Here is a 13,563-nt window from a genome sequence, read left to right as displayed (position 1 = left end):
ACATCTCCAGAGGCCTTATGAGGGAAAATGCTATCCACATCCAAAGAAAGAACTATCAAAGTTGAATTGCTATTTTTTTTTCTCTTCTGTTGAGTTTTGTTTCCTCTTTCTGATGGTTTCTCCTATTGGTTTTAATTTTTACTTAAAACACCACTAATGTGAAAATTTTTAATAGGAATATAAATGTATAGCCTATATCAGATTGTGTGCCATCTTGGATAGGGTAGTGAGGAGGAAGGGGGAGAAAAATTTTAAATTCAAAAGCATATGGAAGTGATTACTGAAAAAATCAAATATAAAATCAAATTAAAAAATCAAAATAAATTAATAAATTTTTTTAAAAAGAAAAAAAAAAGAATTCTGGATAAATAATGACTGTTGTCTTTTCTCCCAGGGCTCAGAACCTATCCTAAAGGGTTCGTCTTTTAAGCCAAGAGGGTCCTACCCAGGAGCAAGACAAACCAGACTTGAGGTTCTTGGAACAATAACTGACATTTATATAATGTTTGAGTGCTAGGTGCTGTGGTGAGTAGAGAGGCAGACTCAAAGCCTGAAGATCTGCATTCAGGTCCTGCCTACTGCTGGGTGAGCCTCAGCCTGCTGGGTCAATTAAATTTTCAGTTGTCTTGGCAGCTCATTAAGCCTGTAAGTTACCTACTTGTGGAGTTTCCTCATATGAGAATTTGCTTTATCAGTTTAATTACAGGTCCAATCTCAATCCTAACCCTACATAGGACTTATTCAATTTAATATTTTGACCCTTATGTAAAGAAGGTAGTGGTGAGTATAAGGCAATATCATTTATTAAGTTCCTATGAATGTATAAAAAACACTAACACTATTCTTGTGGAAATTAGGAAGTAAATTTCTCTCCATATTTTGGTGTTAAAAAGGACAAAAAAGGGGAAGCAAATGTATCAGAGATTGTTGTTCAGTCATGTCTGACTCTTGGTGAGCCCACAGACTCTCATACACCAATACTGTCCATGGGGTTTTCTTGGCAAGGAAGCTGGAATGCTTTGCCATTTCCTTCTCCAATAGATTATGGCAAACAGAGGTGAAGTGACTTGCCCAAGGTCACATAGATAATGAGCGTTTGAGACCAGGTGGCTCAGAGTGAGTACAAATAGCAATTGTTTTCTGTCCTGGCCAGAAACTCTGAAGGTCTTCTCCTCCCAGAATGATTCTTTTGGGAAGACAAACTAAGCCATCTTTTGTCTCAATTCTAACCTAGCCTTTAATCACTGAATGGGCTTTGCCTCAGACAAACTGAAACCTCAGGAAAGAACTTAGCTTAAAAGGGCCAACATCTCCAATTGCATCCTGGGCCACTGCCAGTCATCTTGATTTATGTCTTGCCACTGGATTCTGATTAACTCTGGAGGAGAGAGAGGCTGATGACTTTGCACAGTTCTGCCTCACTTAAATCCAATTCACTTGCAAGTCAAGACATCACCCTCCAGATGTCATTGGTCCTCTTACAGGACAAAGGACGAACAACAATTTGAGGCCAAATTTAAACTCAAACCTTCCTGACTCCAAGCCCAGTGCTTTATGCCCTGAGCCACCTACCACTGCTTACATAATATTAACATTAGTAGTACTTAAAGTAGTATAGACATCAACTAGTTATTCAGGGACTGTTCTCTGCCTCTTTTCTTCCTATTGCTACACATCTTTTGGCCATTTCAACACTTACATGTCATGAAAGGAAGCCAGGGAACAGAAAAGCAAACATAAAAAGGCCAGTCCATTTTCATATTTTAATGTCTTTTGTAAAAGCTTTGTCAAAGGGAAGGGAAGTTAGATATGGGAAAGGAGATTGAAATTGACTCAATTTGGTCCTCTTTACCTCAGAATTTCTTTATACAGGCTTTCCATTTTACTTCAATTAATTGAGAACTGGGTGAAACAGTATTTAATATTTACTGAACACCTTTTCCCTCTCTCCCAAAACATAGCTCAATAAACTTATTTTCTAATTCTGTTTCAAGAAGTCAACAGAATTCCATAGTTCTAATTTTACAGGCACCTGATAATTCAACACAACTACAAGAAACACAAAAGTATGGAGGTTGTCCATATTCAACTGGATACTGCATGAATTTTTTAGTTTTTATTCATTCAACACATTTTTATTGAGTTCCCACTATGTACAAGTTACTGTAGGGATACAACAATGATTAAATATTCATGACTTCAAATTATTTAGCTCATATAATTTAGTCTTTCCCAAGTAAAAAAAAGCAAAGTGGTTTTGGCTTTGTCCTTGGGGGACATTTGTTCCAATTACAAAACCAATACCCAACACCACTGAAGAGTTCGGAACAATGTTCCTGGAAAAGTAGAGGATACCACGTGTCTAACAAAATCCACTGGCAGCTCCCCCGCAGAGTGTACTTGTGCAGAATTTGTCCATGGGCTGCCCGATTCCACCCATTTCTGTAGGTTTCTAACTCCCAGAAGCATTAAATATTTACTAGGCTAAATAATTTATAGAATACAAGCAAGACTATTTAGATAAAACATCTAGAAAAGGAAACAGTGATTACAAAGAACCAGCATGGTTTCATCAAAAACAAGTCATGACAGACTAAAATCATTTTCCTTTTTTGACAAGATTACTAAACCAGGAAATAAGGAGCATGCTGAGAAAATAGCTTACCTAGATTTTGGCAAAGCTTGTGATAAAGCATTATCAATGCTTTTCTTGTGGAGAAGATGGAGAGATAGATGAGATTTTCAACTCTCCCATTCTCCCTCTGCCAAATCTAATGGAACCCCTCTGTCCCTTTCCCCTTATCTCTTTGCTCCCATCCTGTCTCCAACAGATTGTCCCTAATATCATCCCCACTCTCTCTTTCATCTCTCCTTTTCTAATAGTTACTTTTCTGCTGCCTACATTATCCCCCATCCTTAAAAAAAAATTCTCATTTTATTCTACCTTACCCACTAACTGTTGTCCTATCTCTCTCTTCACCTCTGCAGCTAAATGAGAAAGCTATCTTATTCAGTTGCTCCACTTTCTCCTCTCTTTCTTTCTCCCTTTCTCTCCATCTCTCTCTCCCCCTTCTCTCCAATCCTCTGCAATGTAGCTTCTGACCTCATCATTCAATTTCATCTATCTACTCTTTCCAGAATTACCAAGGCTCTCTTCATTTCTTTTTTTTTAATCCTCTACATCCTTGAGCTCTATGTAGCATTTGACCTTGTTGATCACCTTCCTCTTCTAGATACTGTCTTCTGGTTCTCCCCCACCCCACAACTCTTTCATCCAGGCCATGCCAATTTACTGTAGGGGTTTCTCAGTGCTCTAACCCGGGCCCTCTTCTCTTTTCCCTCTATACTACCTCACTTCATTGTCTCATTATCTCCATGCGTTCAATTATGTCAATGCAGATGATTCCCTGATCCACATATCCAGTCTTAGTCTGTCTCCTGAGCTCCAGTCTTATATCATCAGTTCCTTTTGGCCATCTTCACTGGATCCCCAGTAGTTATCCTAAACCCAACATGTTCAAAACACAATTCATTGTTTTCCCACTAAAATCTTCCCTTTTCACCTTTCCACTTACTATTGCTGGCACCCTGCTCCCAGTCATTCAGGCTGGAAACTTCAGTGTCATCCTTAACTCCTGAATCTCATATAGATGACAAGTCCTATCTGTGGTCAAATCCTGTCATTTCTACCTTCATGTAATTTCTCATTTATATCCCTTTCATGCCACTCACAAAACCATCACAGGCCCTCATCACCTCTTGCCTAGACTATTGTAACAGTCTTTTAACTCATCCGCCTTCCTTAAATCTCTTCCCCCTTCAATCCATCAATCTACTCAGCTCTCAAAGCTATTTTCCTAAAGCACATCTGAATTATTTCACCTCTCCTCCCCAATCAATGAGCTGAAGTGGCTATCTATTATCTCTAAGGTTAAATGTAAAATCTTCTGTTTGGCATTTAAAGCCCTTCACAACCTGGCCCCTTCCTAGATTTCCAGTCTTCTTACATTTTACTCCCCCAAATTACATAAAAATTACATTAGGGTCATGAATCTTCTGGGTCTATTCCTGAAGTGTCACTGACATGGTCAGCAGTATTCCTAGAAAAAGGCTCTAAGTGGCATTGGGTATAAACTTAGCCATTTACTAGTCAATATGACAGCTAATGAGCAGGATCAGAGGTTAAATATTGAAAAAATAAATCATGGCAAAAACCACTTCTCGTATTGACTAGTGTCTACTTTTGCATTATTTAAAAGTTAAATGAAAAACAATCTGCCTCCAATGAAAATAAGGGCAAATGAGCTATTACTATCACTTTTCTCAAACCATTTAACCACTAGTAACAAAAACAGTTGAAATGCAGGGCAGTCATAAGCTGACCCAGCACTAAGGCTAAGGTATAATCACAATGAACTTGACAGCCACGGAACAAACCTAGGGGTACACAGTCACCTCAAGAAAGTTCCTTTGTTAGCTCCCATATCTTCCTTGGGAAGCATGGCATCTAGGGTTGCCTTGGGACTTATAAACTGCTAAGATATAGCATAGAGGCAGCTAGGTGGCAGGCACAACAAACAGAATGCCAGGTCTGGAGTCAGGAAGACCAGAGTTCAAATCCAGCCTCAGACACTTACTAGCTGTGTGACCCTGGGCAAGTCACTTAACCTTGTTTGCCTATTCCCTCATCTGAAAAAATGAGCTGGAAAAGGCAATGGCAAACCACTCCAGTATCTTTGCTAAGAAAACTCCAGAGGTCATGAAGAGTCAGGCATGACTGAAACAACTGAACAACAACAACAAAAGATGTGGCATCACCCACCACATGGACCAAATTTTGCATTTATGTGTATATGTGTGTGTGTGTGTGTGTGTGTGTGTATACACACACACACACATACATATATACACACACACACATATATATCTATTAACTTTATATGTATATATCTTTATATTGCATTTATATATAGTTTGTTTGTAGATGTTATTTGCATGTAGTCTTCCCCCATTAAACCGTGAGGGTCTGGTTTTTATTTGTATTTCCGGTGCTTGGCACAGTACCTGGCACGTAGTAAATGCTCAATAAATGCTAGTTGACTGCATGCCTGACTGACTGCAAAGACTAAGACCTCAACCTAAACAAGAGCATTTATTTACATGCAAATAACATCTACAAACAAGCTATATTCAGAATAAATTGGGAGAGAAGGCACTACAACTAAGTAAGAAAGACTTCTTGCATAAAATGAGACTTTAGCTGAGGCTTAAAGAAAGCCAGAAAAATCAGGAGGAAGAGATCTGAGCAGGGGGGAACAGCCAGTAAAAATCCTCAGAACTGAGAGCTGTAATTTGATATTCAAGGGACAGAAAGGAGGCCAGTGTCATGCAGAATAGGGAAATGAATTCTGGAATTTCTGATCTTCATTCTCCCATATTCTGTCACTCTCTCAGGCTGTGATTACTTGGCTTACTGTCTTTTGGTTTGTTTTAGCTATCTTTATGGCTTGGTTTCTCTTCCTTCATTGATGCCTTTGCTAGGCTTCTGGTATCCCCAACGTCAGAGTGGTAGTAACAGTCCTAAAGTCATTTAAGTGGTAGAAGATCCCCTAGACCAGAGGCATCAAACTCCCAACAAAGCTTGAGAGGCCTGGGAACCAGATTAAAATGGAACTGGGAAAAGTTTAACAAAATCAACAAAAATGTGATACAACATAGTATACTTCAGGATCACCTTCTAATTAAGTTTGACATCACTGCCCTAGAAGACCTCTAAAAGTCTGAATGAGGGTGGGAAAAAGTAATAGAGACATCTACCAGCATCCCAGGTATGTGGGTTGGGATAGTTATTTTCCTTAAAAGTTACCGAAATTATTTTTGAGACTTATTTAACCAGAGAACCAAAGGCTGCTAACATCATTCCTTGCTCTCTAAGACAGTAACCAGAAAGAGCACAAAACCCTCCTTGATCTTTTGTCCTGGGCAACAACTCAGAGAAGGGGGAGCTGTCTGCACCTGAATCACAGTGTCCTTGCTAAATAACCTTCCACTGTCATGGCTAAGTAAATCTCTTTGTAAACTGTTCAACGGACTAGGAATGCCTCATTTTTTCCAATCTCAAACTGAAAATATTAGGGCTCTTGTCAGTCCTGGCCTACAATATAGACATATAAAGCAATGACTGATGTTTCCTGTATAACCTACAAACTGCCTCTGAAGGCAATTCTAAACAGATCTTTCAAGTGTTTTAAGTGTTTTCAGCACACAGGAAAAAGTCTGAACTTAATGAGTGTAAGTCTTAGCCGCAGCAGAGGATTAAATAGCTGAACTAGGAATAATAACTAATATCATATAGCTATTTAAGGTTAGCAAGGTGCTTTACACGAATTAGTCATTTATTGGCCTGGGTCCTCCCTATGTTGCCCAGGCAGGAAGTCCAGCAGACATTTGAGCCCAACCTTACTCCTGATCAACAGGGAAGCTCTGACCCACTCTGTGTTTGCCCTCTTACGCAGCCTGGCCCCTCCCCATACAACATCCTAAGGACCCACCATACTGGTGCCAGACAGTGCAAAAGACATATTGGCTTTAGACCAACTGTATTCAGAACTTCCTAGCTCAAGTGATCCATCACCCTCAGCCTCCCCTAGTAGCATGGATTATACATATACACACACACACACACACACACACACACACACACACACACACACGCAGAGTACAAGGTACAGCAGCTCTATATTCACTATTGTCTTCGAACCTTGGGACAATTCTGTGAAATAGTATTATTTATTATTCTTCCTATTTTACGGGTAAGGAAACAAGGCCCATGGTCCCAAAACAAATGTCAAGAAATGGGACTGGAAGCAAGGCCTTCCCATTTTAAAGTCCAGTACTCTATCTTCTATGCCACAATACCCAGATTTTATGCCTAGATATCCCAAAGAGTGAAATGAAAAGCAGAGCCTTACCTGCCTGTGCAGCTGTAATTAGTGCTGTATTCCCCTCGTTGTCTTGCCAGTTTACATCAACATGAGGGCACTCTGCTAAGGCTACTACAACATCCACAAAACCTTGGTAGCAGGCAACAATAAGGCCAGTCTATAAATAAAAAGACAGAATTGGGTCAGAGGTGGCAGATTCTTGATAATTGTTTTTCATTAACATTTGTTGTCTCTCTCTCCATTAACTATACTCTCCAAATGCTATAAAAGTCATAGTGATACAGAAATCAGCAACAAACATGCTGAAGACTCGGGCTCAGTACACACAAACTTGGATATTAGGTAAGATCACTACAGGTACAGAAAATGAAATGTGTGTAAAAGTTATCTACAAAATACAGTTACTTGATGTAGGCTATACATTTACATTTTAAAAAAAAGAAAAAAAGAAAATACAGTTACTACAGCAAGATTCCCAACAAGTCTTATTCAACCAGATAATCCAATTAAGGCTCTGGACAATGACAAAAAAAAAATTGGAAAAGGCTATCATAGGCAGCCTCAGGACTCTTGAAAAGATGAGGTAAGATTTTTCTCTAACATCAAATATGTAAAATGTCAGAGAAGCTTGCTTGCAGAACTTTCAAACTTCTGAGTGCTAGAAGAAGCCAGCATATGCCAGCAATCATTTCCCACTAATATTTTCAACAAAAAAAGTGGCATGATCAGAAGTCACTATGCTTGAAATACTGACAGGTAGCAAGCAATACGCCCGTCTCTTTATGGAAAAATTTCCCAGCCACCATGATCTCCCAACCTCCCACTCTAACAATTATCTGTTTCTCTGTCAGTAATTCTCCTTTGCCCCTCTGCCCAACAGAGCAAGCCTTTGGTTAAGCTATAAGTAATTTAAGTAAGTTAAGTAGATTAACTTTAAATAAATTAAGTAGAATAACTCCTTACCACAAAAATGCTGGGGACATGCAATATATAGATAAGCATATTTTGTCAGGGAAAAGTGTTTTAGTCAAAATAAATTTGGTTTGAAGCTAATAGCTCCTTAGGCCTATTCAGTTGGGTTCTAGGGGAAAGTAAATCTTAAACAGAAATTTTAAAAAACTTTGCTTAAGTCTGTTCAAGAATCTCTAATAGCTCCCAAACACCTCTAGGATAAAATAAAAATACCCATTTGGCATTTATAGCCCTTCACAATCTGTCTCCAGTCTACCTTCCCAGGCTTATTAACTCTTTCCCTGTCTCCCTTTACATACTTTACATTCCAACCAAACCTATTCTTCCTTGTATATAACATTCCATCTTACTCCTCCTTACATGCCTATGCACGCATTCTCGCCCTCCTTACCTTTGGCCACTCAGAATCTCTAGATCCTTTCAAAGTCCTACCACCTCAGGTAAAGGCTTTTTAAAAAAAATTTCTCCAACTACCAGGACTCTCCCAAAGTCTATATTTACATATGTAAGATGAAAGGATGGCTCCTTCTGTCTGCTTTGCTAGATCTTCCTCCAGATCAGGCTTCTGTCCTGGGGCCTCCTCTCCTCTCCCTCTATACTATTTCCCTTGGCAATTGCATCAACTCCCATAGATTCAATTACCATCTAGATGCTGATGATTCTCAAATCTATCTATCCTGCCCCAAAATCTCTGCTGATCTTCAATCCTGCATCTCCAACTTCCTTTCAGACATCTCAGACTGGATGTCCAGTAGAGATCTTAAATTCCACACATCCAAAATGGAACTCATTATCTTTCTCCCTAAATCCTCTCTCCACCTCCTGCCTTCCCTAATACTGTAGAGGACAATATCATTCTCCCAGTCCCTCAGGTTCACAACCAAGGAGTCATCCTGAACTCCTCACTCTCTTATCCCTATATATTGTGCATTGCCAATGCCTGTCGATTTCACAAATGTGCCCGCTTGTCTCCTCTGCCACTTCCACTACTCTAGCAAGCCCTTATCACCTCACACCTAGACTACTGCAGTAGCTTGCTGGTGAGGCTCCCTGCCTTAAGTCTCTCTTCACTTCAATCCATCCTCCATTCAGTCACTAAACTGATTTTCCTAAAGTGCAGGTTCAGTCATGTTATTCCCCCTACTCAATCAACTCCAGTGACTCCTTATGGCCTCCAGTATCAAATACAAAATGTTCTATTTAGCGTTTAAAGCCCTTCATAACCTAGGCTGTTCCTTCCAACCTATGCAATTTTCTTACACCTCACTACCCACCATATACTTTCTGATCCAGTGACACTGGCCTCCTTGGCTGCTCCACTCCATCTCTTAGTGCTTGGCATTTTTGCTGACTGTTTTCCTATGCCTGGAATACCCTCCTCTCATCTACTGTGCCTACTGACCTCCCTGGCTTCCTTTAAGTCCCACCTAAAATCCCATCTTTTAATATAAGTCTTCCCTAAGCCCTTAATTCCAGTACCTTCTCTCTGTTAGTCATTTCCTATTTATGTTGCATATAGCTTGCTTTGTATATATTTGTTTGCAAGCAATCTCCTCCATTAGATTGTAAACTCTGTGAAGGCAGGGACTTTCTTTTGCTTTTTTTTTTTTTTGGTATACCCAGCACTTAGCACAGTGCCTGGCACTTAGTAGGCACTTAATAAGTGTTTAATAATTGGTTGTTTAGTTAGCTTTAGCAATACGAGAAGAAAAAGAAATTGAAGGTATTAGAATAGGCAAAGGAGAAACAAAGCTATCATTCTTCGCATATGACATGATGATATACTTAGAGAATCCTAGAGAATCAAGTAAAAAACTACTTGAAATAATAAACAACTTTAGCAAAGTTGCAGGCTATAAAATAAACCCACATAAATCATCAGCATTTCTATATATTACCAACAAAGCCTAACAGCAAGAGATAGAAAAGAGAAATTCCATTTAAACTTACTGTAGACATAAAATATTTAGGAGTCTACCTCCCGAAACAAACCCAGGAACTCTATGAACACAATTACAAAACACTTCTCACACAAATAAAATCAGATCTAAGCAACTGGAAAAACACCAGCTGCTCATGGGTAGGCCGAGCTAATATAATAAAAATGACAATCCTAAGCTAATTTACTTATTCAGTGCCACACCAATCACACTACCAAAAAATTATTTTATAGAGTTAGAAAAAATATTTAAGAAGATTCATTTGGAAGACGAAAAGAAATACAGGGGAAGGTGGCCTAGCAATTCCAGATCTTAAATTGTATTATAAAGCAGCAATCATCAAAACTACTTGGTACTGGCTAAGAAATAGTGGTGGATCAGTGGAATAGGTTAAATATGTAAGACATAGTAGTCAATGACTATAGTAATCTATTACTTGATAAACCCAAAGACCCCAGCTTCTGGGACAAGAACTCACTCTTTGAAAATAACTGTTGGGAAAACTGGAAAAGAGTATGGCAGAAACTAAGCATAGACCAAAATCTCACACCATATACCAAAATAAAGTCAAAATGGGTTCATGATTTAGATATAAAGGCTGATACCATAAGCAAACTGGGAGAGCAAGGAAGAGCTTACCTATCAGATCTATGGAGAACAGAAGAATTCATGACCACACAGGAGATAGAGAACATTATGAAAAGTAAAACAGATAATTTTGATTACATTAAATTGAAAAGGTTTGGTACAAACAAAACCAATGCAACTAAAATTAGAAGGAAGGTAGAAAATTGGGAAAGAATTTTTCCAACCACTCTCTCTGATAAGGACCTCATTTCCAAAATATATAGAGCATTAAGACAAATTTATAAGAATACAAGCCATTCCCCAATTGATAAATGGTCAAAGGATATGAACAGACAGTTCTCAAATGAAGAACTTAAAGACATCTATAGTCATATGAAAAAATGCTCTAAATCATTATTGATTAGGGAAATGCAAATCAGAACAACTCTGAGGTACCATATCACACCTATCAGATTGACCAACATGACAAAACAGGAAAATGATAAATGCTGGAGAAGATGTGGGAAAATTGGAACACTAATGCATTGTTGGTGGAGTTGTGAAATGATTTCAACCATTTTGGAGAACAATTTGGAACTATGCCGAAAGGGCTATAAAAATGTGCATACTCCTTTGACCCAGCAATAGCACTTAGGCCTATATCCCAAAGAGATCATACAAATGGGAAAAGGACCCACATGTACAAAAATATTCACAGCAGCTCTTTTTGTGGTGGCAAAGAATTGGAAATTGAGAGGATGCCCATCAATTGGGGAATGGCTGAGCAAGTTGTGGTATATGAATGTAATGGAATACTATTGTGCTATAAGAAATGATGAACAGGCTGACTTCAGAAAAACCTGGAAAGACTTGTATGGTCTGATGCTGAGTGAGCAGAACCAAGAGAACCTTGTACACAATAACAGCCACGTTGTGCAATGACTAATATAGATAAACTTAACCCTTCTCTGCAATACAAGGATCTAAGACATCCCCAGAGGCCTCGTGATGGAAAATGCTATCCACATCCAAAGAGAGAACTATGGAAGTGGAATCGCTATCATTTTTTTTCCTCTTCTGTTGAGTTATGTTTCCTCTTTCTAATGGTTCCTCCTATTGGTTTTAATTTCTACTTACAACTTCACTAATGTGAAAATATGTTTAATAGGAATGTAAATATATAGCCTACATGAGATCGTGCGCTGTCTTGGGGAGGGTGGTGGGGGGGAAGGGGGAGAAAAATTTTAAACTCAAAAGCATATGGAAGTGATTGTTGATAAATCAAAATAAATTAATAAAATTTTTAAAAATAATTATAATTGGTTGTTTAAGGGTATTTTTGCTCATCTAGCATAGGACTTGACAAATAAGTGTTTAACAAATCAATCAATAAGTAATCAAAAAGGATTTATCAAATATCCACTATGTGCCAGGCACTATTCCTTTGTACTAAAGACACAAACACAATGGATGAAACAATTGTTACCTGTTGGGAGCTTATAGTCTAATGAGGAAGACAAATAAATAGGGCATATAGTACAGAAGAAAGACAACCAGTTACTGAAAAAAAGACAGGAAGGTTGCTGGATAAATGCAAAGACTCTGGAACACTCCTTAGCCAAATGAGAAAGTGAAACCAACTCTACACCTGCTTAAGTGATGAATCCCACGAAGTGTACCCAAAACCAAATGGAACATCACTATTTTTAGGCAGCTAGTTGTTATGATCCTTCTTCCACAGGAAATTTGTGGAAAGTTGAGGCTGCGTGTGCTTCCTTGACTCAACAGAGTAAACATAGCCATTTCCATAAATTATTAATCACAAGCCAGAGCCATAAATAAAAACTGAAATTAAGGTTTTATGAGACCAGCTATGTCTTTTATTTATTAAACCACATTCAGGACCCAATAGTATCAAACCCAGGAAAAAACATTAGAGATAAAGAAGAATGAATAGTGAGCCTTCCTTTCCAAAGGAGTAGAAAATGAATACAGTCAAAGCAAGGGACAGCTGCTACTGGTCCAAGAGAGACCATTCATTCATAAAACACACCGTGTAGGAAGTCAAAGGGGGCTGGGTGACCTACAGCTCTTACTTACTTTGCTTTAAGTGCCCTTATATGACAAGTATGACGATATTCTACACAGGCAGGCCAGGGCAGAAGGTCAGATCACATCCCACCTAGAGTGATAGATTTCTTTGTTGTCAAGTAAGTATTTATTAAGTGCCTACTAATTGTCAGGCACTGTTTAGGCTAGGAAGGAAGGAAGGAAGGAAGAGACCATCCCTGCTCCTCTCAAGTAGCATACATTCCACACAACACATACACGTAAGTAAATCCGAAGTGATTGCCGGGGGGCACTAATAATGGGAAGAATGTGGAAAGGACAATAAATCATGGGATCTAAAGTTAGAAGGGTCCTCGGAGGACATCTAGGTCAACTCCTTCATTTTACAAATGAAGAAACTAGGGACCAGGGAAGTTAACTGAGCCAAGCTATAAATCCAGGTCCTCTGGCTCCAGAGTCAATTATCTTCCCAGTATACCACCATAGTGCCTCCCAAATAATACCTTTGTTAAGCAACAATATAGGACTGATCAGAATGTAGATGCTCTATAACTTCTGCTTCAAGTAGGCATATGAAGTCACGGATACCTTTCGTGCATATCTACATACATAGTTATGTAACATAAAGGTAATACATATTTGTTGCTGTTCAGTCGTTTCAATCATGTCCTAACTCTTCATGATCCCATTTGGGATTTTCTTGGCACAGATACTGAAGTGTTTTCCATTTCCTTCTCCAGCTCATTTTACAGATGAGGAAACTGAGGCAAACAGGATTAAGTGATTTGCCCAGAGTCCCACACCTAGTGTCTGTGGCTAGATTTGAACTCAAGAAGATGAGTTTTCCTTACTTCAGGCCGGGCATTCTATTCATTACGCCACCTCTATAATAGGTGTTCTACACAGACACAGACACACATGTGTGTGGACACACACACACACACACAAATAATAGAAGAGTCAACAGTAACTGTGAGTTGGAAGCGTAAGGATCCTCTATAGTTATATCTGCAGATATGCCTTAAAGACAAACTAACAATCTAAACTCTCTGGAACATGGCCCTGAACTT

At 38.8% G+C, this 13,563-nt stretch overlaps 1 protein-coding gene across 1 annotated transcript in view; it reads right to left on the bottom strand.

The window, feature by feature from the left end:
• The window catches only part of ANKRD33B (ankyrin repeat domain 33B), a 135,523-nt gene that overhangs the window by 36,761 nt on the left and 85,199 nt on the right, over window positions 1-13,563 (bottom strand). The window contains exon 2 of the mRNA XM_078153313.1: window positions 6,972-7,101. Coding sequence (XP_078009439.1) covers window positions 6,972-7,101 — 130 coding nt within the window. The remainder of the gene's footprint in view (window positions 1-6,971; window positions 7,102-13,563) is intronic.

Source organism: Phascolarctos cinereus, unplaced genomic scaffold, assembly GCF_003287225.1.
Source record: "Phascolarctos cinereus isolate Bilbo 61053 unplaced genomic scaffold, phaCin_HiC Scaffold_4;HRSCAF=312, whole genome shotgun sequence".
In the NCBI taxonomy this organism is placed as follows: Eukaryota; Metazoa; Chordata; class Mammalia; order Diprotodontia; family Phascolarctidae; genus Phascolarctos; species Phascolarctos cinereus.
This window is presented reverse-complemented; position numbering and strand designations above follow the sequence as displayed.